Source organism: Aulonocara stuartgranti (assembly GCF_965226115.1).
Source record: "Aulonocara stuartgranti genome assembly, chromosome: 23".
Lineage (NCBI taxonomy): Eukaryota > Metazoa > Chordata > Actinopteri > Cichliformes > Cichlidae > Aulonocara > Aulonocara stuartgranti.
The window spans coordinates 7,949,891-7,973,983 of NC_138958.1; the positions used below are offsets into that span (position 1 = coordinate 7,949,891).

The window sequence follows — 24,093 nt, forward strand, 5'->3', positions numbered from 1 at the left end:
TTTTACATTAATTTGTGGATATTTATGACAGTTTAAGTTTGAGGTAATGGGTTTAGTTGTACTCATTTAAGTTATGACCTGCAAGGTCAGAGAAGGTCATGAGTTGTTAATGGTAGTGGGTTTGTATCCATGATGTTTCAGCATGTGACTTTTTGTATTCAAATTATTTTCTATAAATTTCATGCCTCAACCAAAGCTTGCTGGTTTTTTCTTTTATCTATCTTTTATCCCTCCAAAGTTGTACACTAATATGTTGCACACAATGTAAGATGTTTTCCATTCAACTCACTTTTATTTTATTTATATAGGAGTAGCTTCAAGAGGGGGAAAAAAAAAACTCTTAACAGGAAGAAACCTCAGACAGAACCAGACTCAGGTAGTTGCAACCAACTGGTGCAACTGGCTGGGGGGGAGGCTAAAAACACACTGGAGAGAGCAGAGCCTCAGCCTATGACTGAGGGAGGTTTCAGTGTCACCTGATCCAGCCTCAACTATGAATTGAATATTGGAGAAATATGCTCTCTTCTAGGCTCTTTGGGTTGATTAAGATGTTCTTTGTGCTGGAAATACATTTGATTTTAGGTAAGGGAGGTCCTTTGGCAGATTCCACATTCAGCAGCACACAAGGCCCTCTTCTTAGCTGTGGTGATCTTGTGTGGTACTGCCCATCAGACTTCTTGTAGTTTGCCAATGTAACAGTGAATATACTTATTAAAAAGTAATTCATAACAGCTCAGCTGCTGTGTTAGATCGTTTTTCTCCTCTTGGCCTTTTATATCCGTGAGAGAATATATCCTTAATGCCTGCTTCTGTGCTTCATGCACTAGATTGAAGTATGACTGAAACGACTTTGAAATTACTGACTCTGGGAGTCTTTGCATATTTGGATTGAGCAGCACTGGTTTACAGACTTGTACCAACCACATGCTTCCATAGAGTGCCAACTCATACTTCTGTACTGTCTGGTCATTAAGAGGAGTTAATAGTGGGATTTGTGAGGGCTTTGATGGTAACTGAAAAACAAAATCTTGCTTTCTACAGCATTTGCTGCCTCCTAGTGGTGGCAAATTAGAAAATAATTAAGGTAGAAGCCCTTTTGTTAAGCTTAGTGCGTACTAAACTCTACATTTATGCCTTTTAAAATGCTAAATCGTTCCTGAGGAAAACAGTGTTTTAGAGTAGATCTCAGTGCACATTATCTAGTATAAAACTTTAAAAGTGAGCCAACAGCATTTTATTAAAGGTGTTGCAGAAGGGGGCGCCATCATGCTACTGTAGTTTGTGAAGAGCTGGAAACGTAATATTTAAACAGTCAGTTATAGAACCGCGCTGAATTTACTTGGAGTGAGCATCAACGTTTTTAAACTTGTTTTTGATAGTTTCTGTGAAACTAGAAAATGTTTTTACTTTAGAAACACAAAATCTGGCTAAACAGGGAATGCTAATGATGCAGATGTTAAAAAACATCAGTTTGGCTAACATTTTTATGGTGTGTCATAAAAAGGCACACAGCTAAGAGTCTCTGGTTGGAGCTGAACTAGAGAAGCTGGACTTAGCCTTGGAGGATAACTTATCAACCTGTGAGGTAAACTGGCAGATATTTAGTCTTTTCATCCTGCATTGCTGTAATCAATGTGGCACTTTCCCCACCAGGGAGTAACAAAGTCTGAAAAGTACAAAGACTGTAAAGTAACTCATCATAACTTTGAACATTTACTCAGCATAAATGCTATCTTACCACGCAATCCTACAAAACACTCAAGTGTGTACTCTGAACATTCTGTTAGATGCTGGAATGACATTACAGCAATGCAAACAACCACTGCATTAAGTCAAGAGTTTTTAATGTAAAAAATACATTGTGTTCCAGCTACAAGATCATGGGTACTGTGTTTGAGATGTGATCAGCATCTACAATTCACTAGCCACTCCACCTACAAATTAATAAGTCTAAAAAAAAAAGTAATAAATATAAACTGATGATATTTATGTTTTGTTTTTTTTTTAAAAGCAGACACTTGTACCTGATAATTGAAAAAAGAAGGGGAAAAAAAGAGTTCCTCTCATAGTACTTAAAAAAACAACAACAACAATAAAAACCCTGAAACAAATTTCAGGAACATACATTAATCTCAATGACTGTAACAGGAGGCGTGGCTGTTAGTCACTCTTCTGCAGATGCTACCTCAGTTAAAAGTGCGATCACATTTTGTCAAAAAACACAAACGAATGATCCCCTTGTACAAATAACAAACCATATATACTGTTTGTTAATTCTGCATAGAGAGAACCAGTTACAGCTTTAAGAGTCCACAACAAACTTTCTCTAATACTGAAGGAGCAAAATGTAAACTGTCATCTCAAATTATCACCCCAAAAAAGAAGGCGATACTATTTAAAGCCACAATCCTTGATGAGAACTGATGGCCTGCTGCCCATCCGCTTTGGTTGTTTTGAAGGATGAGGTCCGGTCAGTGTCGTTACGTGTGTCTTTAACAAGCGTGTGACAGTGTTTGCGCAAAAAATAAAATAAAGTATGGAGACAAAGAGTTAAACGGAAAATGACAGTGTCAGTGCATCTCACTGTGCTCAGAAAGGCATCTATAGTTACATTCCTTGTAAACAGCAAAACTGAAAGGCAAGAACAAGGATTGTGCCTTTTTAAATAACTTCCTTAATATTCCCATTGACTCATAAGTACACACCAATGTGTAAAACCAGCTGATCGCGCCTGTGTTCCATAATCTCAACATTTAACTTTAAATGTTCTGTCTAAATATCAAATGTTTGTATAAATATTTTTCACCTAATGTTCCCTTATTCTCAAAGCTCACAAGAACAGTATCAAAATACAACATAAAAAAAACAACAACAAAGAAGCTTATCTAAAAATCAACCTACAAACACTTGGGAGGGTTTCGTCACCATGGTAGCAGCAGAGAGGCATGGCAATGGTACTGCTCCATTTCCACAAAAACACACTGCGGAAGTGTCTGAAACACTGTTCCCACCAATCCCATGCCTTTACTGCCAAAATACTCCATAAATTACACTTTTACTAAAAAATAGTTTTTTTTGTTCATCAGCATAAGAATAAAAAAAACAAAAAAACAATCCAGTGTCTGTCATACAACCACCTTGCCCTTGATATCCAGCTTGGTGTTTTCATTTGCTTTGCTGGACTGTTCCTCTGTAAGAGTGATGTACGAGTACACCAGGCTGCCAGCAATACTGCAACAAAATTGAGAGAGGTGACATGAAAATGTTGTATCAAAACAACATGCTACAGCACATCAAAGTTGTAGAACTAGAAATAAGATCCAGCTGACACATCTGAATTCCCGCAGGGCTGGAATACAATCTTATCTGTGTTAACAGAAACTTTTTATTTTCCCACCAGAAGAACAGATGCTGAGAACAGTTTGTATTTAAACTGAGAAACAAGAATTATCATGCTAGTGCTCATCATGCTATATTTAATCAGACTGTTTCATTTCTGATTCTGTATCAGATTTTTCATACTTCAACAGAAGTAACATTTTGTGCACCACTGCCCAATCTGCATAAAACTGAACCCCTACAGCCCCTCCTGTAGGTGGTGGGATCACAGGAGGGCAGACTTGTAACTACTTCAGGCTAAGTCTGTTCAGGCCCCTGTGGGCCATTCCCAGTTCCATGGTGGGACCCTGGAAACCAAGTCCCAGGCAGGATAAGCTGGTCCATTGATCTTTTGGCTCATATTGGTTTTCTGAACCACTCCAAGTTTCCTTTAGGAGACCCAACCAGGGGAAGATTGCCATTCACAACATAGTTTCTGGGATATTTGGAAAACACAAACCCCTCTGCCACATTAAGGTGGCAATTCACAGAGGGGCAGTGGCCCAATCCTCAGTTTCTAGGACTAGCTAGCAATACATGGACTGTAATTTCTCTGGTGACGCTTGTGGTGTATGGGGTTGAGATACTGATTACATATAGTTGGGATCTGTAACCAGTTTCTTACAGAAGAGCTGGACTTTGTTCCACTTTGGAAGTGTCCCAGATCAGATAGCGAGCAGGGGTGGATATACTTGCATTCTACTACTACCAGAGAATATGCTCCAACTACACGGGTCCTGAGTTCTCACTCCCCTAGGGGAAGGTCTATGCCAGGCTATCAGAGAGGAGGGGGTGACATTATTTAACCCTCAGATTCAGGAGAAACATGAGATCTGTTTACCTTATGTTCAAACCTAAGAAGTTAGTCCATGAGAAAATGTAGTCTCCACTGAGTACCATTCCAATGTATGTCACCAGGACATTCTGTAAAAATGGAGAAAACATTAACAAACCTGAGCATTTTGCATTGTTTTGTATTCAACAGTTCCCTCAAGCACGCAGCTCACCTTAATACAACCCACGATAGTAGTTGTTAATGCTGAGTTGTACTGTGTACACAGCACAGTAGAATACATCAGAATAAACCTAGGAAAAATAAATAAGTAATCATGTTGTAAATCACTCAACGTTTATTGGAGCCTGAAATTGGATTTCAAAATGTTAATGCAACATTGTAGACAAGCTGCAAGACAGAACTGAGACTGCAATACCGATCTAAGAGCAAATCACAGAAATTTGCCATCATCCAGATGTTGCACTGATAGTGAATTCACGCATGCCACATTTAATCTCAAGCCTGTAACTTACCCCATGACACACGACAGGGTGAACTGGGTGAGGAACAATGCATCCGACCAGCCCTCATATTCCACTGCCTGAAAGGAGAAGCAGAGTATGGGAAACACAAACTGACAACTAACAAATACATTAAACATTATATTTGTGTCAGCATTAAAAGCAAAGAAAAAAACGATTGAAACACGTTTGATTAGTAAAGTAAAATATTACATTAGTGGTTTTTGATGTGTAATGTCACGCATTCACTTAAAGAAAGTGAGCAGCCTAAAAACTGAGGCGTTTTAGTTTATATCCATGGTGGTTGCTCAGTCAAGGGAAGTACTTGATGCTGCTGTAATAACTCTGCTAGGTGCATAATAGCATCTTTGTGCCTTTCTGGCTGCTGGGCCCCAGCTGGGCAACCCAGAATGTCTGCCAACACTGACCAAATGAAAAGACAGCTCATATTTACGGCACACACCCATGCTTAGACATATGTTCGCTCACTTAAATGCAGAATTAAACCAAGCAATAACCGGTCGGTACTGAAATCATAACAGCTCTGGTAAAAAAAAAAAAGCATTAATTTAACAAATATAGTGTTAAAGTAGTAGAAGTAGAATAATAAATGCTAACTCCTCACCTTCTGCATATCTCCAGTCACATGAGCCAACAGCAGAGTGGGAATTATCATAAATAATGCATTGTAGTACAATAATCCATATTTCCCCAACTCCTGAAAAAATGAAAAGGGTAGAGAAGCAGGTGGGAAGGGAGCAACAGGAAAACACAAGTAATATGCAGAGCCAGAACAGAGTGCTATTCACAGGTCTTTCAGTGCATTCCTCACTAAGTAGCATACAGATGTCATGCATGGCACCACCTAAGACTTCTTGTGTATGCTCTGTTTCACATGGCTTCATCGGCTTCACCCCCTCACTCATACACACCCCTCTCGTAGTTGGAGCTCAGTCCTAGGAGATGGCGCTCCATAGGCGTCATACACTAAATTTGGATCGGCCCTTGCAGAAACGTGAGAACTGAGTAGTTCAGTTTGCCCTTGTGACATTAAATATGACTTGAACGAGCTTAAACAAGACATTTCGGAGTCAGTCCAAACAGATCTGAAGACTAATCTAAAAAAAAAATGTTTAGTTAAGCACAATGATATTTTACCAAAACAATGAATCACAAATATTTTCTCTTAATCTAATCAAATTAGTGGGAGTAAAAAGAACTGACTCAATGTATTTCCACACGCCAAGTTCTTTTGAGCAAGATACTGAAGGACAGTTCGAGTTCTCTACATTCACACGTAATCAGCTCAATGCCAAATACAGCTCCCACCCAACAATGGTCACTATTCATCAGATGCTGCCATCACATACCTTTGCGTCTAATTTTTGCTTTACATAGGCTCCGTTGGCTGCAGTCAGGATGTCGTTCAGGAGAATGAACATGTAGCCTTGCAGGTCAAATGATAAGTCAGCACTAGGATCAGAAAGAAGAAAAGGCAATCGAAAGTGTCAAGAAAATAAATAATGTGTTCAGTTGGCTAACATTTAAGCTGTAGTTAAGCTGCATTTAGGCAGGGCTCCTTTACAACTTCCTTGAAGATAATGGCAACTAAACTTGGACCTATATCCCGACAAAGCACCTCTTTGTAGTGAAGGTAAATCTTGGTTAACAGCCAGCACACCTGGATTTAGTAGAACTTACCTCGCAGCTATAAATGCCCCAAGGATCATTGTAAACACTGTCAGCTGAACTGGTCTGGAGAATTTCTTCCTGCCACAAATTAAATACAGTAAAGAAATTCAATATGACCACTTAGAACTGGAACCGAACAAAAAAAGGACCAGTAAATGGCGAAGAAAAGTAGGTTATCTGTTGTGTGGGATCTTACTTGAGCAGAAATCCCTCGGCCAGCATAGTGAATAAGATCGAGAACCTCCTGAGGACTGTAAACATGGGCAGACTGGTGCACCAGGGCGTAAACGGTGACAGAAAATCCATTAAACGAAAAACATCAACATTAATAGCCAAATAGTTTTTAACTGTGTGAATTTTTACAAAATGTGGAGCTTACTTTAGCCTTTTGGTTCCAAATAAACCAGTGATTTGATTTCCCACATACAGGAGAGGTAGAGGAAATGTCTAGGGAAAAAAAAGGAAAAAAAGGATAGGGAGGTTTTGTTAAGTAGGAACAGCTCCAGCATGGTTAAATGAATTTTCTGATGGACAGGCAGCGATCACCATAAACCTGACCTATTCCAGTTTCTGGGGGGGGGCAATGCCATTTTTCAAAGGGTGAAGAAAAAAATAAAGGCTAATATATCTAATGCATATAGAGTATGCTAGTTTTCAGCAATATATTTCAAAATCTAGTTAGACACAGCTTGACTTAATGCATAAATGCTTTGAGGTTACAAGCCACTTACTCTATGTGTACAGTGCTTAATGTGTCACACAATTTGGGGTTCAATATTTAGCCCAAAAACATTTATACCTTTCCAATTAAAAGATAATAACTCTGTATACTTTCTAAACCACAGTCACTTCAGGTACTGCAGACACTGCTAAACTATTTCTAATGAATCTGTTTTCTTTTTTTTAATATATGTCAATACTGATATGCTATTAATGGGAAAATAGTTGCTTATATTGGCCAAATTATACATGTTAGGCCTCTGCATTTGATATTTGGACTGTTTATTAAGAGATGAACAGACTGCATATGGACCTCTGGAAACTAGTAATAAATGACTGGTACTCTTCATTTAGAATATCTCACCTTGCGAGGTATGGTCTCATCGCAGTCTGGGAAGCTGATCACCCTTGCAGCCTTGCCCACCCACAGCACAATCACGGTGGCTAACATCTGCACAGAGATTCATGAAGAAATCAGTGTCGATACCTGCCTGGTTTTAAGGTGTGGTGTCAGCTTGGTTAACGTAAAAGAAGAAGTTACACGTATCACGTACTTGTCCTATTCCGACACATATCGACGACGGGAACCTGAAAAAGTAGATGAAACTCCAGTAAATTTTAATGCTTTAGAAGTTCAGCACACTGTAGTTAGTAAGCTAACCTCGTACTTAACACTCAAGGGTTAAAATGTTGCCCAACACAGGCAACAGAAAGAGAGGCTCCCTGCAGTGTGAACCACAAGATTACCATCACTGGATAAAAGTTGCCGTTAGGCTAATCAGCACCGTGGTGTTGCCTGCTCTGCTCAGCCTGCACAACTTCCACAAGCTAGGTTAGCTAGCATGGAAACAGCTTATCGACCGTAACCGTTACAGGCGTTACCGCTATGCCGTTACCTGTAGTTAGTGAGGACACTCTTGTTCACCACGACGATCAGGAACGAGCTGAGACCGTAAAACCCGGCGGCAAACAGCTTCACGACCAGCGTCGGAGGTTTGTCCGCCATCCCCGACAAGTTCTCATTCCTCTCTGAGAGTCGGCTCTTCCCCTGCCCATCACTTCTTCACTGTAGGCTCACCCACCTACACACACACACACACGTTTCACAACTTCCGCCCCAAGTCTGAGCATCACATTACGCGCAACAAATTTAACCACGAAATTTAACCATGAAATGAACGAGTTTTTTTGTTTTTGTTTGTTTGTTTGTTTGTACAAATCTAGCACTGCGAATGAAATCACCAGCCAGGCTTAGCTTATTTTTTGCATTCTACTTTCTTTTGACATGGAGCATTAAACTTAAAGCAAGAATCGGACGGATATTTGATCTTTCCTGCAGCTTTATTATCCCCCCAGCTTTCACAAACACATCTGATTTACAGGCAGGTCGGCACTTCCCGGTTTTTAACCTGACATGTGATGCGATTAGTCCAATCACAAATTAGAAGGTTTTTGTTGTTGTTCTTTATTACATGTAATTGGGGGTTAGGCGAGATAAGTTATTTATTCACCACATTTCAAACACCACAGCTAGTCAAGATAAATTCAAAATCCAAGATAAAAGATAATAACGGCAATAACAATAAAAACAACAAAAATTAAAACAAGGGCGATGGCATAGCTACACTGTTAGTTAAAAGCAACCGTGAATCTAAAGCTGTGCTCTTTACAAAATAGCTAGGGTTGGAGACGATGTGACCGCAATGGGTAGCTGGTTCCAAAATGCCCAAATGCAATAGATATTTATTGAAAATGTTTATGGTGGCAACTACGAAGGCTATAACTAGGCATTGCCTCCTACAGGGCAATGGGTTGTTTGGAAGAATTATAATAAAAATACATTTAAAAAACAGAAATGTACATATGTGAACTGCTAGGTAACCAGATCTTGCAGACCTTGAGATCTACTAGGTTTGTATACATTAAACACTATAGATTTATATTTAGGGCCAAAATCATTCAAAGATGTATAAACAATCTGTAATATTTTAAATTTAATTCTGTATTTTACTGGAAGCCAATGCAGGGAGACGACAATTGGAGTGATATGGGAGGCCAAGGAAAAGATCATTGCAACAGTCTACAGAAAAACAGGCATGAATGAGCTTCTCCAGATAAAAATATCCCAGTTTAGCCAAATTACTAAGATCCCAAAAGGCTGATTTAGTTACAGCACAAATATAGTTAGTGAAACTAAAGCCCTCTTTTATTGTTGCACCAAGATTTTTCACACAAGTTTTAGATTTGTGGTTTTACATATACAGATATAAAGTTATAAGTAACCCATGCAATTAATTGCATGAATCGTATTTCACACTATGATCACATGCAGCAGCAGTATAAAATGTATCTCCAAAAGTTGATTCTGTACATCTGGACGTAGCGTTTTCAGTGGGAGAAACATTTCGTCACTCATCCAAGTGACTTCTTCAGTTTCTGGTGACTACAGGTTTCCCCGGTCTTCTAAACAGTACATTTGCATAATGACTGTTGTTGATCAACAGTCATGAGAATTTGCATATAATCATGATGAAGGAACTGACCTCCCAGCCCATTGTTCCTTCAGTGGGCTGTTTTCAGTCATTAAACACAGCACATGACAGGAACAAGTATGTTCTGGAGACAACAGAGCTCTGAGGGTCCCCTGTGCCGAAATATGCTCACCTCACCTACTTCCAAGGTGCACGTTCAGAGGTTAAAGCTACAGCAACATGTGTAGGAAATGTCATAACTTTATTGTTTGACTAACATATTTTCAGCTTATTGCCTTCATCATGATGAAGTAATAAGCTGAAATTTGTCAGACAACAATAACTTGTTGATCCTTGGAGAAAAGGAATAGGTTGTCAAGATGGGCCTTTGTTGATGGGGGTTTACGTTTCTTCCTTGGGCTATTCCTGATTAGTTTGCAGGAGCATTGAGGCCACGGCTATTGGGACGATTAAAAAACGTGATGCTTTTATCCCAAACATAAATGGATATTAAAAGTCTTCTGGATAATGAGTTTGGTTAGCTAGAGTTCACACAGATTTACACAAAACTGGTGAAGGTGAATTTGATTCAAAGCAGATAATTTTTGTTTTCTTTCAGTCTAGTTTTAAGAAAAAATGCCTGGCTGTAATATCTCATTAATTGTTGGATGGATTGTCTTGAATTGTGTTTTATATTTTTGACTCTTGTTAAAGATTATTAACAGTTTTCTGTCACTTTAATTAACAGGTTGTATTTTAAACCTAATTTTCTTTCCTATATTTTGAGGGTTGTAGATTATAAAGGCTTGAAATAAAGCATTAACGCACACGAGGGAAATGTTAAGATATGTGCAGATAAGATTAAGAGTTTTATTGCTGCCTCATATCTGTCCTATGATCAGGAATGTCTTGAACTTCTGTCCTTTGCCATTTATATCTGCTATGTATGTGGTAGAGTTCTTGTAGCATTACTCGTCATCATGTTGCCGTCTTAGGACATACATACTACATTTATTTATATATGTATAGACATATAAAAAGTGTGTGTATGTGCACCCCCATGGGCTAAGGTGTAACCACCAGGTGCTCTTTCCATCTGATGTTTTCTTTTCCATAGGGGTCATATGAATGGCTCCTACAGCTGAGGTGGTTGGACGATCTGATTTCCTCGTGTCAGCATTGTTCCCACATCATCATAATTAATGTTGTTCCAGGTTCAACATTGCAAGTGACCAATCGCCTTCTTGTGACGTCATTCCTTTCAGGGACAACATTTACGCGATGTCTCAGGGACAACATTTACGCGATGTCCCAGGGACAACATTTACGCGATGTCCCAGGGACAACATTTACGCGATGTACCAGGACAAATTTGTAAATTTCTGGATTACTGTTAATCTCCATAGAATCAAGAACTCATGTCCAGTTTCACAGCTATGGACCAGTTAATTATGTTTCCAGGTGATAGTTTGATTCATAGATTCAGCACACAACCATAAGTCTAGGCCTTTTAGTCCAGATTCTCTTCACTTATGTTTGTAAAATGATCAGGGAAGCTACTGCAATTTTGCCTGACCCAACCCCCGGGCCACGAAACACCCAAAAAGTTGGGGAACGCTGGTCTAGAGAACACTGGTTAGCTAATGCTGTCGTCAAGTAGCCTATCGCTAGCAAACAAACAGCAAGCCAAGTGAGGAACATATGTATAATGCTTACCGTTTATTAAAGGAAAGTATCCTAAATTGACTTCAAATTCGGCGGACAGGCGGCGGTTTAAGAAGGTGATTGGTCACTTGCAATGTTGAACCTGGAACAACATTAATTATGATGATGTGGGAACAATGCTGACACGAGGAAATCAGATCGTCCGAGGTGGACAGGCATCTAATCAGGATGCCTCCTGGACGAGGTGTTCTAGGCATGTCCAAACGGAAGGACGCCCCAGGGTACACCCTTGCCACAGAGAGATTACATCTCTTGGCTGGCCTGGGAACACCTCAGTATTCACCAAGGTGAGATGGAGGAGGTAGCTGGGGAGATGAAATCTGGGTTTTATGGTAACCTGCTTGCAAAAATGTATTTTCTGTGCAATAGCTCACAGTAGCTTGAGTCCCTCAGGGAAAAAGGTCTACACTGATTCAGTGTTAAAAATTATAACTATCTCCAATACATGCTTCAATTTACTATACAGACTCCAAGCTGTATAATCCTCATATATTAATTTTATCTAAAAATAAAAAAACAAAAACAAGAAACCCCCCAAGACTTTCAGTATCAAGAAATTCACAGTATATTTATTTCTTCTAGACAGAGTGGGGAGTCATTTTAACCTGAGCTTTTACAAAATGATGATAATAAATGATCACTGAATAAAGGCCAGCTTCGTGACCTTACCTTGAAAAAGCCCTTGTGTATTTTGGCAGGTGGTTGCGGGATAAAAACCCTGACGTGTCTCTGATAAGAATTGTGTCTGTGCATGTGCCACGTTGTCAAACAGCGAGTACAGTGGTAAATTCAGCCCCTCACTAATTTCATTTTCTTCAAAACACAGAAGGGGACATCTCGCATGAGCCATGTCTGGACTGAATGCGTCTCTCGGATACTTTGTGGCTGCTGTGACTTTTGTAGTCTCAGTTCGATTTCTCCTTAAAAAACGGCCACGGTTCAGCTTCATCTCAGAGTTTACATCTTCTTTTATGCTGGTGGCATGTTGGCTGGAGGTGCAGACCATCGTGGAGGTGGGCGAGTGGGCCGGGGGTTTGGGCCCTGATGTGACTTTAACCATACTGTTTGTGGTATTGCTCACACACGGTATAATCTGTGGTGATGCATCAGGGAATCCCAGCCTGGCTGTGCAGAAATTCATGAAGCTTGAGGCCACCACCGTAACCACACTGCTTGATGTTGCTGCCCAGTTTATTGGGGCTCACCTAGGCCTTCTTGCAGCCAAATACTACTGGAGCCTGGAGCTGACAGACATGCACATGATCAAAAACCTGATGATCAGTGAGTGCAGCACATCTCTGCTGGTTTCTGTGCTTCAGGGATTTTTTACCGAGTTTGCCTGTGCCCTCGTCTTGCACATCATCCACTTAAACCTATGCCGCCGATCTGCTCTGATCCGAGTGCCGCTGATTGCTGTCCTCCTAACATTCCTGTCCCATTCAGGTAAGCCTGGGAATAACTGGCTTTCCTTTTCCTTTCCTTTTATTTAAACGTTTTACCTTCTGCTTTTTGGGATCCATTATTTGCATTTTTTTTTTTTTTACTTTGAAAGTTCAGAGGACTTAAAGCTGGAAATTTAACGAAAACTGTATTTTCCTATTCTTTTCTTCAGCCAAAGGTTATACCTCAGCTTACATGAATCCATCACTGGCATATGGACTCACCTTCCACTGTTCTGGATTTACCTTTGCAGAGTATGCAGTGGTTTACTGGCTGGGCTCTCTCACAGGTAAACTGATTAAATGTGCATGTCCTTTCAGGTCTTAAAAAATTAACACAATACATAAAATAAACATTTGATTTCTAGGTATGACTTTGGCTGTTCTCCTGTACATGGGCCATATTCCCAGAATCTTTGTCAAGAATCTGCTATACTCCCAGAAGACACGTTTCAGAGTGCCCAAGACAGACAAAGCAGAAATGCAAATCTTTACTTACCAGTTCTCAGCTGCAAAGAGACGTTTTTAATTTAACAATTTATCAAAAATAAAGAAAGAAAGAAAATCTTCAAATTTTGTCCTCTGTTTCTTTTTTAATCATGACATAAGTTTTTATTTGAAAAAAACAAAAACAAAAAAAAAACAATTTACAAGATACATATGAAAAAAAAATTAGCAATGTTAGAGTGTTAGCATAAAAAACAAAACAACCCCCCCCCCCCTTTGTAATCAGAAAAGTAAAAAAACAAACAAACAAGCTGTCAATAAAATGAAAAGAAGTAATTTCATTTAAATAACATTTAAAAAAAAAAAAAACCTTCTCTAGTCTGTGGGTGGATGTGACACAACAAAACTATATATTAGCTTTTATTAAGAACAGTCCTTTGTATGTTAACCCCTCTTAGGCCCTGGGACCATTTTTGGTCCTTTTAGTTTTTCAGTTACAAGCCATTTGCACTGTGTTGAATGGAATATAGCCAAATTCTCTAAAAAAAAAGTTTGGCATAATTTCATGTCAAAATTCAATCTGACTTCCTTAAGCAAATAGAGCAGAGCCATGGCTGCTACGTGCTGGTAGCACCTGGAGCAGAACTGAGTTTTGATGTCTGTGACCTGTCATTCTTTGTGTCTTTTGGCTGATTTTTAGCAGAAGTGATTGAATCTGTATGAAAGAAAGAAAAAACAATCAGCACAAATTTTTTGTCATAAAAGTCCCGTGCAAGCAAACATGAATTTCTTAATTACTGAATTTGGCAGCATGCTTATATAAGCCATATTGTGTTAGGGTATGTTTCGTCTTAAATATAAGTTTTAAGTTTGTCACCTTTCTGCTTTTGCTGCTCCAGCTGAGCCTCGGCTCGGTCTGCCCATAAACAGTAATCTGGATTATTCAGTAAGGTCTTCCTCTGTCCACAACTGAGACATCTCATCACGGTAAAACGAGTCTTGCTGTTTTTTCCTTATTAAAGAAATTCAGTTTAAATAAATAAATAAGTAAATTTTTAATATTTATTCATTATCAACCATTTCTGAAACAAGAAAGTGACAGCCTACATTAAGTAGGGATTGAAAGATAATAGGGGCTTACGTTTTTGTCTTGTTGTAGCAGTTACACCTGGAATGAGCAAAGAGCAGCACCTCTTGCACAATGTCCTCTTCACCGATGGATCTCTACATATATTGAAACATTAAAATGTTAGTCCATCTTTAAGTACATTCTGATTTTACTACTGTCCATCAGCTCCTAGACCAGTTTCATGTAAATATATGTGAATCTTCACACAGCTACACATTAACATCATAACACTTGTCCACACATTGTCAGTGTGAGACTGCTCTCATTTGTGAATACAGCAGGGTAAACGTGGCAGATGTTCCAGACAAATGCCAACTGAGCTGCTGGTCTGTGAGCACAGGGCCCACTAAACGATCTCTGGTCCTTATGTGTGCTTGTGTAGTTCGTACGGTATCGTATATTTAACACTATTTCAATAACTTGTGTTTTGTTTTGTTTTTTTAACTGTGACATTTTCATCTCAGTAGTTCAATACTTGATCTAAAGGGAGCTCTGTGGCACGCCGAAATATCCTGCATTACTCTTTTGCTCCCCAGACAATGTGATCAACGGGATTTGTTAAAAATCAGTATTTAAGTACACGTGATTATCATCTCAACTTACTGTCTGAGAACGAGACGCTTTGCAATCGTCTTCTGTGAGAAGCAGTAGAAACGAGCCAGCTCCACATTTTCCGGATTTTGAGCTAAAACACAATGTGCAGCCTGTGGACAAAACGTAAGAAACCAGCTGAGCGACCACATTCAAAACAGAGAGCATGCTAGCATTTATGTAGCATGTGACTGTAGCTGGAAGCATCGTGACGATAATTAACTAAAACTTTCTCCAACCTGGTAAAGGTAGTTCAGTCTCTGGTAAGCTTCTTTGTCTTTCAAGTGGAGCGCCATTACACACAAAAGTCAGATAACAAATTAGCCCTAATAGTAACAGCGGATTACTTCTAACCACAGCAGTATGACCCTCTGCAAGTAGCTACAACTGATATACTTCCGGGTTAATCCTTCAAAATAAAGGCACACAACGTGATTCACACCTCGGAAAATCAAAAATACAAAATCATCCGATTAGGAATTAACTGTCTACAACCATTCAAAGACCCGACAAGCATCTTGTATCTTTGTAGTTTAGTTATATCAACATCAAACGATATCACAGAGAAATTATTCATTGATTCTACAACCAATTAATTGCAGGGCTTGTCATTCTTGTTCTATACTACTTTGACTTTGTGTGGTTTAAGAAGTAACGGATGATCTCTTTACACATCAATCACATTCACATCCAAATCACAAAAGTAAAAACAGTTGAATTTATTTGAGTGTGCAGACAAAGTTGTTAGTTGTCCAGAAGAGAATCCGTTAACAAATTGTCTTTACCAGCCTTTGTATCCAACCAGTATCATATGGTCACGTTTTTCAAACTAGTTAAGTACACAATATACACATGGAAAAACAAGAGCATTTGTTTAGTCAACACGAACACAAAGGACAAAGTTCAACATACAATACTCATTTTTAATAACAACAGAGAAGAAAGTAGAAACCCTGTCAATCTAACATTTTAATTTACCTGTAAGGTGCGCCTCTGGTATCAGGAGACTATAAAGATACAGGGGAAGAACAGGTACAGTAGCTCTGTTGTGTGTAACAAATGTAGAACGACATAATCACAACACATGTTCATGATGATGACTCCACTGAAATCTTTCCTATAAAACCAATAAAAGAAATGTCCTTAAACAATGGGTGGATGTGGAAATAGCACAAGTGTTCACTGAATGAGACAATATGTGACAAGAAGGGGGACAAACATAAAATTCAAGTATCAAAATAACTAAGACACCAACAAGCTGAAAAGATCAATTACAAAGGTAGTAAAAATCACGGGAAGAGAGACACTGAGACAATCAACAATACATTAGGCAACATTTTGCATTTGTTTAAGGCAGTTGATTAAAAAAAACTAAGTAGAACTAGGCATCTTCTTCATTCCAAGTTAAATACAAGCCTAGCCCTAACTTATCACCAGAAGAGTTGATGTACAAAATTAACTATGCCCGACTCTGATACTACGCACTTGAGTTTGACTTGTCTTCTGACATCTGAGAATGAATAGAGTTCATATGGACAGCGGTGGGGTTGTGCTCTAGATTTTTGGTCTTCTTCACAGTGAGGTTTGTCAGGGCTTATAAGGCTGGTGCATCAAGAGTGGCACACCACTCTCAGCCTATTGTCTGGCACAAAATCTAAATAGTTGGCACATATCTGTGCACAGCATGGGAAGGCAGGATAGCTACTTTCATCAGCTAACGATTGCTCTTCATGGCCTCCTTGGCTGCCAAGATGAGAGGTGTGAGACTGGAGAGGGGTTTCGCCAGCTTCAAAAATGGATGCTGAAAAAGATGTGGATGTGAAAAGAGAATATTACTGGCCTGAAACACAAATATAGTAAAACACTGAAGAGTTCAAAGAGTAGCCAATAACTGGAATCGTTTGTAACCTGCAGGAGCTCTTTGCCACTGCCTCTTTTCTCTACATCCATTTCCAGGCACAGGTTTAGAAAATCTCTGAAAATTGGAGACAGCTTCTCAGGATTCTGAAGCTCAGGTGTGCCATTTGTAGCAATTAGGTATAATGCCTGCCAAAGGGGAAGAGACAAACAAACAAAAACTTTAAAAGCAGAGTTTTGGGAAACAACACACTTAAAGGAAATGAATCAAGTCAAACTGGCTGAGAGGGAAATGTACTACAAAAGTTAATGCTGCACAACTTTCTATATTTGCCTGGGGATATTCCAATCCACATGAGCACATTCCACACAAGAAGTGAAGCTTGTCACTTATAAAGTAAACAGACCAAGAGCGACAAAGTCAGAAAAAGCAAAGTGTGAAATATAGGGTAATAAAGTTCATTATAGTGGTAAAAAGGAGCAGGGTGTAAAATCAGAAAACGTTAAAAATAAACAAAGGCAAGTGTTTATCCTGCTTTTCTGTTGAATCATGGGAGTCTATGGCCCACAGTTATTTTCTAACTACACCAAAAGTCCGACAGACACAAATCACCGATTCAGTTTTAAGTGATTTACTGTGACCTTGTAGACACTGTACAGATGAATAAATTGGAAACATTTCATTTAAAAATGGTATATATTTCCCTACGCTGCTCTACACTATATTAAAGGTGTCTAAACTAAAATGTGTGAAAGTGTTCTGCACTCACTCGTAGTGGATTCTCATTCAGGTAGGGAGGTTCTCCTTCAACCATCTCAATGGCCATAATACCCAGTGACCAAATATCTACTTTAGGCCCATAAGCCTTTCTGGTCACCACTTCAGGAGCCATCCAGTAAGGCGTGCCTACCATGGTGCTGCGTTTGCTCTGCTCTGGAGTGATCTGGGCGCAAAAGCCAAAATCGGCTGTCGAAGACATGAAGAAGAGTGAAACAATTTACACCGGAAGGATTTAACAATGCAATATTTATCATAATTACAGCACAGGACTCACTCAGCTTGACAGAACCATCCATCCCAAGCAGCACATTGTCACTTTTGATGTCTCTGTGGATGACCTGATTTGCGTGTAGGAAATCCAATGCTTGTAAACACTGGGTGAAAAAAAGAATTGAGAGAGGGAAAGATGGCGTTTTTTATTATACCTTTTACATAAAGTGGGGGTCAGTTTGTTTTACAGGACTGCAAAATGTAACGTACCTCTCGGCAGACAGCAGCTATCTGGGCCTCATCCATGCAGGTCTCTGTAACCACATCTGTCAGCGAGCCACCAGCAAGATATTCCATCACCACAAATAACTCCTCCCCCATCAGGAAACTGGCACATAAAACAAACGCATGTGAACAATCAGACAAAAAGTACTGTAAAAAAGTTTAAAAACCTGCCAGGCTGTAGGTTTACGTTCACTCTCACCTGTCTAAAAAGTTGACAATGTTTGGGTTCTTGAGCTCCTTCATCACTAGAATCTCGTTGATGATCAGCTCCTTCTTCGGCTGCTTTTGTAAGTTGATCTGTTTAATGGCGACCTGGCAGTGTGAAAAAACATATATGACCTTTAGTTCACTCTAGGTTTAACATTCAAAAATGTTTCCTCCTAATGTAAAGCGTCACACAGTAACCTATGAAAGACAAAGTAAAAAAACACATACGCATATGCCTTTAAGAGATAAAATGAGTTTCTAAGCAGTTTAGTGGATTTAGTGGTTGGTGCAGATGCTGGACTTTAGATACTTCTTGTTGCATAACAGATAGCTCTTGCTCAGTTTAACTTAATTCAACTTCTTCATTTTTTGTTTGCTACAATTAAAATAATAAAACTTTGTTTTTTATTGAGCTAGATTGTTTTTCATATTTGTGGCTACTATGACACAATAATTTATCATTTCTGGGGATAAATAAAGTACATCGTTCATCAGATCTACTTGTCAGGTGCATTGATGGAGACCCAATGCACTGCAGTTCTCACTTTAAAGTTGTTTGGATGGGTCTCCCTGTTATTCTGGCTACACAGCCAACTACTCACAACACTTACAAAATTCCTGGCAACCCAGATCATTACAAACTTCACTCCACAGCAACGTCTCAAATGTACCACCTGAACACCTTCACCATGTTATCTCTCTAGTAAAACTCCCTAAAAGCTCTTTCTAGCTACAACATGTTCAGTGTTCATCTGCTCACTATAAACTAAAACTGTGCACCTACGTATTACCACCCAAATAATCTTTTTAGTAACTACCAGCTGCCTCACAATCATTTTTATAAGCGAATAATAAAAAATAAACAAAAGGTGCAGTCCAATCCTTTCAAAAATGGCTTTAGCTTGTCACTCAGCCCCGCTTGCTATGATCCATATTATTTTTCTTTTTTTTGACACCACCTAGTCCATTACTGATTTAGTCTTTACCTCCTGTCCTGTGGATACATCAATGGCTGTGAATACTGTTCCTGATGCCCTGTAAAAAGAGGAAGATTATTTATTTACTTCAACACATATTCTAAGAAACTATATACTCACAATTATTCTTCAAATGCATTTTTACTCACTAAATGTTTTACTTAAGGTCAGTAATACTGAAGAGAATTTATGTTTGTATGAGTTGAGAGGAATCACATCTTGATTAGGAATGTACTACCTGAGAAAAACAAGTATTCATGTGTAACTTATAAATAACTTGTCAATCTTATAAACTAAACTTTGACATGAAACCCGATGCTGAAGATTCTCCGACCTAAAAGCTGGTTGTGAAATTTCACTTTGTTTTTGGGTGGGATGATCAGAAGTAAAAACAGAGTCAAACTGCTATACTGTTTTGTTTTTATAACACCTTCTGGAAAAAGCTTTTAAAAATCCTGCTCTGGAGAAACAAGGGATTTTAAAACATTAAACATATTAATCAACATTAATAATATGACACATCTGCTATTAATAATGAAAGTTATTAGTCTACTACTATTTTTTCTCATGGTAACATTGCTCCAGGGCCTTTTCACAACAGAAAAAAAGAACTTGTCAAACTAGAAATGGTGAAACTGTTACAGACAAGACCGCCCTCCTGGCAAAATTTGCCAGTAAATAACTTCACCAGTTTAAAACTCAGCTCCTCCTATTGTGAGTATCTACAAGAGACTAAACAATACCAATCTCTGGTGATTTAAAAATCTCATATCGCATATCAACTGATACCGTTTCTTTCAGATACAGCAAACAAACTTTCATTGTTATTTATTAGTTAATGTATCAGTCCCTGCCAAGATAATATAACAGTCCATTTTAAAAACAAACTTGTTCATACAGCTACAAGCAGATGTGAATTACTCCTTTACGTTGCTTGTGGCATTCCAAACACTTGCTCCCAAGAGGAAACTTGTAGAGCGGCCTCTGACGAATAAACTATTCAGTATCAGCACTACTAACGTGGACCAAGTGTGTTTTGCCTATCGCTTCCTCACTTTCTTATTTTGCATTTCAGTCATTCGAAATGTTATGTATATGCAAATGGATAATATTGATCAAGCCCTACAATCTGATATCAAAAAGGCTATTCGCTGTAAATATTTACTTAGGTCTGGACAATAAAGATTGAAAATCAACTGCCTGTTTTATAACATAAACAATTAAAACTGTAATATAAAAAGTAACTCACCCCTGGCCAATCTTTTCATATCGGGTGTACTTCTTCTTGGGATCCCCAATACTGACTATGGTTCCTGTAAACCACATTTAAAACGTGTTAAAAGAAAATGGCAAATGGAAGTGACAGGAAAAATGAATTATGTCTACTGTATTTATGCGAGACTAATGATGAAGTAAGAAAAATTTACTCAGTTTGTCCATGATCTCTTCGTCTGACATCTTGCCCTTCCTTTTTTGCCTGTCTGCAGCCTTGGAGGCCACATCTCCGTCCGGACACGTGCTTGGAGCAGGGATGGGGTCGATGACAGAGCGAGTATATACCTGCAAAATACAACAAACATTAGCCAAAGATTAAGATTATTTTTAAATTGTTATTTAAAAAAGGAAAAACAAAATCATTAGAATTAGAAGTTGAAATAAAAATATCTTATAATGAATTCTGATAATAATCGTTACGCAGTAAGGCCAACATCTGGCAGGTGACTTACACTCTTTGTGTGTTCTGGTCTTGGTGCCACAACTGGTGGAGGCGCTTCATCATCGTCATCATCATCTATGTCTTTGATGTTTGGAGATGAGGGTTCAGTGCCTTTTTTGGCAGTCTTGTATAAAGTCACAGCAGATTTTGTTAACATGTATTAGACAAAACAAATACATAAAAAAATACCTTTTAAAAGTCCCAAGATACTTACAGACTGAGGCCCTACTGTGAATGTGTCTTTTTCTGTGAATTTAAAAAAAGTGTGTTTTTAGTAACCATGGAGGTATAGTCAATTTAAAACTTAAAGTCTGAGTGTCATTAAGCTGTGACACTCACTGATCAGTTTACCCCTAAATAGGGTACCAAAAACATAACATTCTCACCAGAGGATGAGAAGCTGAGGTACTTCTGACGACCGTTGCCTGTAGAGTCATAGAACTTAAGGACATCAAGCACAGCCTGTGGGTTTTTCTTCTGCTCTGACTTGGTAATGTTTGACGTCTGGAGTAGTCGAGCCCATTGCTCTGGCATACCCTATGTATTAAAAACAGAAAGGAAAATGTGTCCAATAATGTAAGCTCTAATCTAAAGGACATGCTGTGCTTTGGTAACAAGAGAGCAGAGTTTAGTGAGTGAAAAATGAAAATAACCAAACAGCGAACTCACCGTGAACTCCCCTGTTACAGCGTCAAACCCAACATGTATGGTATGTTCAAAATCTGAAGGCGGTGAGATTTCTGGTCGCTCTTTGTCTCGATCTTTCTTCCTACCACCTGAAATTAAATGAACCTTTATCCAAATTGACCAGGACAACACTCGCTACAAACACTAGACTTGAACTTATTTTAGGCCAAACTTTTAATCTTTTTATCTCACTTTTTTCAGCCCCAGAGAAGATTGAGATGATCTTATTGCGCTTCCTCTCCTCAGGCACAGAAGGCAGCGGTTTAGAGCTGTGGTTGGCCGAAAGTGAGTCTTTGCCAGAGCCAGTGCTGAAGATAGTGCTGCTCATCCTGACCGGAGGGGCAGGGGGTTTATCCTCAGGATCTCCGTTATCACACATGGCCAGGAGGTGGTTACAAGCCTCAGAGGGCTAACCGGGACAGGAATACAGCGTGTGAGGATAGTAAGTGGTGAGGGAGGAAGGCGGCGCTCACATCAGCATGAGACACTAGTGTGTTCATGCACTGCAGGAGAAAGAAAACACCAAGAAGTACCTGGATAAAAAACAGATATATGAAAGAGTATAACTACGCTGTAATAAAGCTAGAAATACAACAGGGTGTAGTGACAAGAAAGCAAGCACCCTCTATAATAAAATAATAAGTTAAATTTGCTACAGAGGTTCAATAAGTAGGAACATTGGAAGGTGTAATGTTTCGTAAGAACCCTGAGCAGACAGAAAAGCCTACACAAAGCTTGACATGTTTTCAGAGACATCACACTTTCTCTGTACTTGTGAAAAAGCTGCTGCAGAGACCTGCTGCACCAACTTTACAAAGTTAACTGCGCATAGAGTCGACAGGGGTACCCAAGAATAAACATAAGCATGATACACAGCAGACTAACTCGAATAATCAGTTCGTATTCTAACATCTGAAAGGTGGAAGAGGAGCCCAGATGACAATCAAAGAACGAAGTTGCTCCTTATCTAGTGCACAAAAATGAAAAGCTTGCACCTACTTTCTTCATTTTAAGGTTTATAAAGTACGAGCACAACCTCATGAATGACCCACATATTTCCATATAACGGTGTTCCTACTGTAATGTCTACTCAAAATGCCCTTCAAGAGAGTAACAACAGGGGCGGCTAGCGGGCTAACGCTAGGATAACTACTTGGCCAACAAGTGTGCTAGCCAGAAGCTAACATTAGCAAGCTATAACAGCGACTGCAAGCCTTAAATAGAGCTTTCAGCTAACGCTAACTTGACAACCAAGCTTGAAGGTTCCTCCCCATGATCCGCCAAAAATAACACTGTTAAGCGGTGCTTTAGAAATCACTAAACATACCAATTCACAAACTATTCCGCACAAATGAGCTTTATTTAGCTAAAGAAGGCGACGCAGGAGCAGAGAAGCTTACCGGAGAATCCACACCAGTTAAACTTGATTGGAACTTCAGTCCAGAACGATCCTCGACGGTGTGCAAAACGTCTGTATATCCTTTAAAAGTTATTCCCCCGTAACAAGGGCTCCCCGGTGGTACAGCCGGCGTATAAATAACTTAGTACAAAGGTTATTCCAACTATTTACAGTGCAACTTTTCTTCTATCTTTTCGGCCCTTGGATAATTCCGCTATGGCGAAGGGGAAGCGGAACTACCGACCCAGCCCTGGCCTGTTCAATAAAATGTTTCAAATGAATGGTGTGTGAAAACCAGTGTTGGGCAAGTTACTTTGAAAAGTAATTCATTATAGTTACTAGTTACTTCTTCAAGTTAGTAACTGAGTTTACAGTTATGTTTTCATTTTGACATGCTGTATTAACACAATTGATCTAAAATCAGACAAAAAACATAAAATCAGAGTAGAAAAAAGTTATATTTTTTACTGTAACAACCACAAACTTGTTTAATGAATCATATTTCATAATTTTAAATGCAAATATAAATTGTCAATTTTAAAATCCTATGCACAAGTTTTGCAAACAACAAAGTTATTTGCATCCATTTACCTTTTACCTTGATTTTTTAAATAACCATTTCAAACTATTTACAGAACAATCAGCTGTTCTGCATTCAATAAGATGCCACACAAATTATTTGAGCCACTCCAAATATTTCTGTCCACTATAAAGGAGAACATCACAGCCTGATATCTGCAGGTCTGACAGCAGCAGGTGTATCACTCCTTTTTGTACCTGAAGACAGCAGTCGCCTCATTGTTCTGACACTACACGCTAACCACACAAGACAACACATTAACTACATGGCGAAGACAGTCAGCTATCTGAAGCAAAGAAGAAAAAAAAGAAAGAAAGGAAAAATCAGAGCCCGTGTGCAAAACCACACGGATCATACCCGGAGCTCCAATAACACGTTTTTAAGCATTAAGAATAATAAAAATGTGAAACATGCTGAAACCTATTAAAGTGGACGTTTAAGGTAATGTAGTTCAGCATTTAAAGATGTAATTTTCCAGCTGCAGAGCAATTATTTTGTAAATTAT

General features: G+C 38.9%; 4 protein-coding genes across 6 annotated transcripts; 1 reads left to right on the plus strand and 3 right to left on the minus strand.

Annotated features, from left to right (window-relative positions):
• Positions 1-1,827: 1,827 nt before the first annotated feature.
• LOC309700035 (nucleotide sugar transporter SLC35D2-like) lies at positions 1,828-10,767 on the minus strand. 2 transcript variants are annotated; one of them, XM_082523396.1, is made up of 13 exons: positions 10,638-10,767; positions 7,983-8,168; positions 7,641-7,674; positions 7,451-7,537; positions 6,746-6,813; positions 6,563-6,634; positions 6,376-6,444; positions 6,045-6,147; positions 5,300-5,392; positions 4,687-4,754; positions 4,386-4,464; positions 4,220-4,302; positions 1,828-3,231 (listed from the first exon to the last, which is right to left on the minus strand). In XM_082523396.1, exons 2-13 carry the CDS (start codon positions 8,090-8,092, stop codon positions 3,126-3,128), a joined length of 972 nt encoding a protein of 323 aa, XP_082379522.1. In that variant the 5' UTR covers positions 8,093-8,168; positions 10,638-10,767; the 3' UTR covers positions 1,828-3,125. The 2 variants fall into 2 exon arrangements, with proteins under 2 accessions (XP_082379522.1, XP_082379521.1); XM_082523395.1 differs by lacking the exon at positions 10,638-10,767 and having other exon boundaries at positions 7,983-8,187.
• A 1,247-nt stretch (positions 10,768-12,014) lies between these two features.
• Positions 12,015-13,288, plus strand: aqp12 (aquaporin 12). Its single transcript, XM_082523397.1, has 3 exons — positions 12,015-12,725; positions 12,895-13,011; positions 13,090-13,288. Exons 1-3 carry the CDS (start codon positions 12,131-12,133, stop codon positions 13,248-13,250), a joined length of 873 nt encoding a protein of 290 aa, XP_082379523.1. The 5' UTR covers positions 12,015-12,130; the 3' UTR covers positions 13,251-13,288.
• A 6-nt stretch (positions 13,289-13,294) lies between these two features.
• rpp21 (ribonuclease P subunit p21) lies at positions 13,295-15,307 on the minus strand. The gene is made up of 5 exons (XM_082523401.1): positions 15,128-15,307; positions 14,901-15,001; positions 14,310-14,392; positions 14,046-14,180; positions 13,295-13,883 (listed from the first exon to the last, which is right to left on the minus strand). Exons 1-5 carry the CDS (start codon positions 15,182-15,184, stop codon positions 13,786-13,788), a joined length of 474 nt encoding a protein of 157 aa, XP_082379527.1. The 5' UTR covers positions 15,185-15,307; the 3' UTR covers positions 13,295-13,785.
• Positions 15,308-15,592: 285 nt separating this feature from the next.
• On the minus strand, positions 15,593-23,238 carry pak2b (p21 protein (Cdc42/Rac)-activated kinase 2b). 2 transcript variants are annotated; one of them, XM_082523399.1, is made up of 15 exons: positions 23,010-23,238; positions 21,802-22,112; positions 21,592-21,698; positions 21,309-21,459; positions 21,137-21,168; positions 20,933-21,046; positions 20,633-20,765; positions 20,455-20,518; positions 19,215-19,263; positions 18,221-18,333; positions 18,007-18,124; positions 17,801-17,900; positions 17,516-17,712; positions 16,797-16,934; positions 15,593-16,689 (listed from the first exon to the last, which is right to left on the minus strand). In XM_082523399.1, the coding sequence occupies exons 2-15, from the start codon at positions 21,986-21,988 to the stop codon at positions 16,603-16,605; spliced, it is 1,590 nt and encodes a 529-aa protein (XP_082379525.1). In that variant the 5' UTR covers positions 21,989-22,112; positions 23,010-23,238; the 3' UTR covers positions 15,593-16,602. The 2 variants fall into 2 exon arrangements, with proteins under 2 accessions (XP_082379525.1, XP_082379524.1); XM_082523398.1 differs by having other exon boundaries at positions 21,802-22,142.
• Positions 23,239-24,093: the final 855 nt, after the last annotated feature.

Excerpts from the sequence above, each read along its gene's own strand:
- LOC309700035 (XM_082523396.1), bottom strand. The coding sequence starts at position 8,092 with ATGGCGGACAAACCTCCGACGCTGGTCGTGAAGCTGTTTGCCGCCGGG. Across the intron at positions 6,445-6,562 it reads GCCGAGGGATTTCTGCTCAA|GAAGAAATTCTCCAGACCAG; the intron begins GTAAGATCCCAC and ends AATTTGTGGCAG. Across the intron at positions 4,303-4,385 it reads CTATCGTGGGTTGTATTAAG|AATGTCCTGGTGACATACAT; the intron begins GTGAGCTGCGTG and ends CCATTTTTACAG.
- aqp12 (XM_082523397.1), top strand. The coding sequence starts at position 12,131 with ATGTCTGGACTGAATGCGTCTCTCGGATACTTTGTGGCTGCTGTGACT. Across the intron at positions 12,726-12,894 it reads AACATTCCTGTCCCATTCAG|CCAAAGGTTATACCTCAGCT; the intron begins GTAAGCCTGGGA and ends TCTTTTCTTCAG. Across the intron at positions 13,012-13,089 it reads CTGGCTGGGCTCTCTCACAG|GTATGACTTTGGCTGTTCTC; the intron begins GTAAACTGATTA and ends TTTGATTTCTAG.
- rpp21 (XM_082523401.1), bottom strand. The coding sequence starts at position 15,184 with ATGGCGCTCCACTTGAAAGACAAAGAAGCTTACCAGAGACTGAACTAC. Across the intron at positions 14,393-14,900 it reads AAGCGTCTCGTTCTCAGACA|AGATCCATCGGTGAAGAGGA; the intron begins GTAAGTTGAGAT and ends CAATATATGTAG. Across the intron at positions 14,181-14,309 it reads TGCTACAACAAGACAAAAAC|GAAAAAACAGCAAGACTCGT; the intron begins GTAAGCCCCTAT and ends TTCTTTAATAAG.
- pak2b (XM_082523399.1), bottom strand. The coding sequence starts at position 21,988 with ATGTGTGATAACGGAGATCCTGAGGATAAACCCCCTGCCCCTCCGGTC. Across the intron at positions 17,901-18,006 it reads TAGCTGCTGTCTGCCGAGAG|TGTTTACAAGCATTGGATTT; the intron begins GTACGTTACATT and ends TTTTTCACCCAG. Across the intron at positions 17,713-17,800 it reads GGATGGTTCTGTCAAGCTGA|CCGATTTTGGCTTTTGCGCC; the intron begins GTGAGTCCTGTG and ends TGTCTTCGACAG.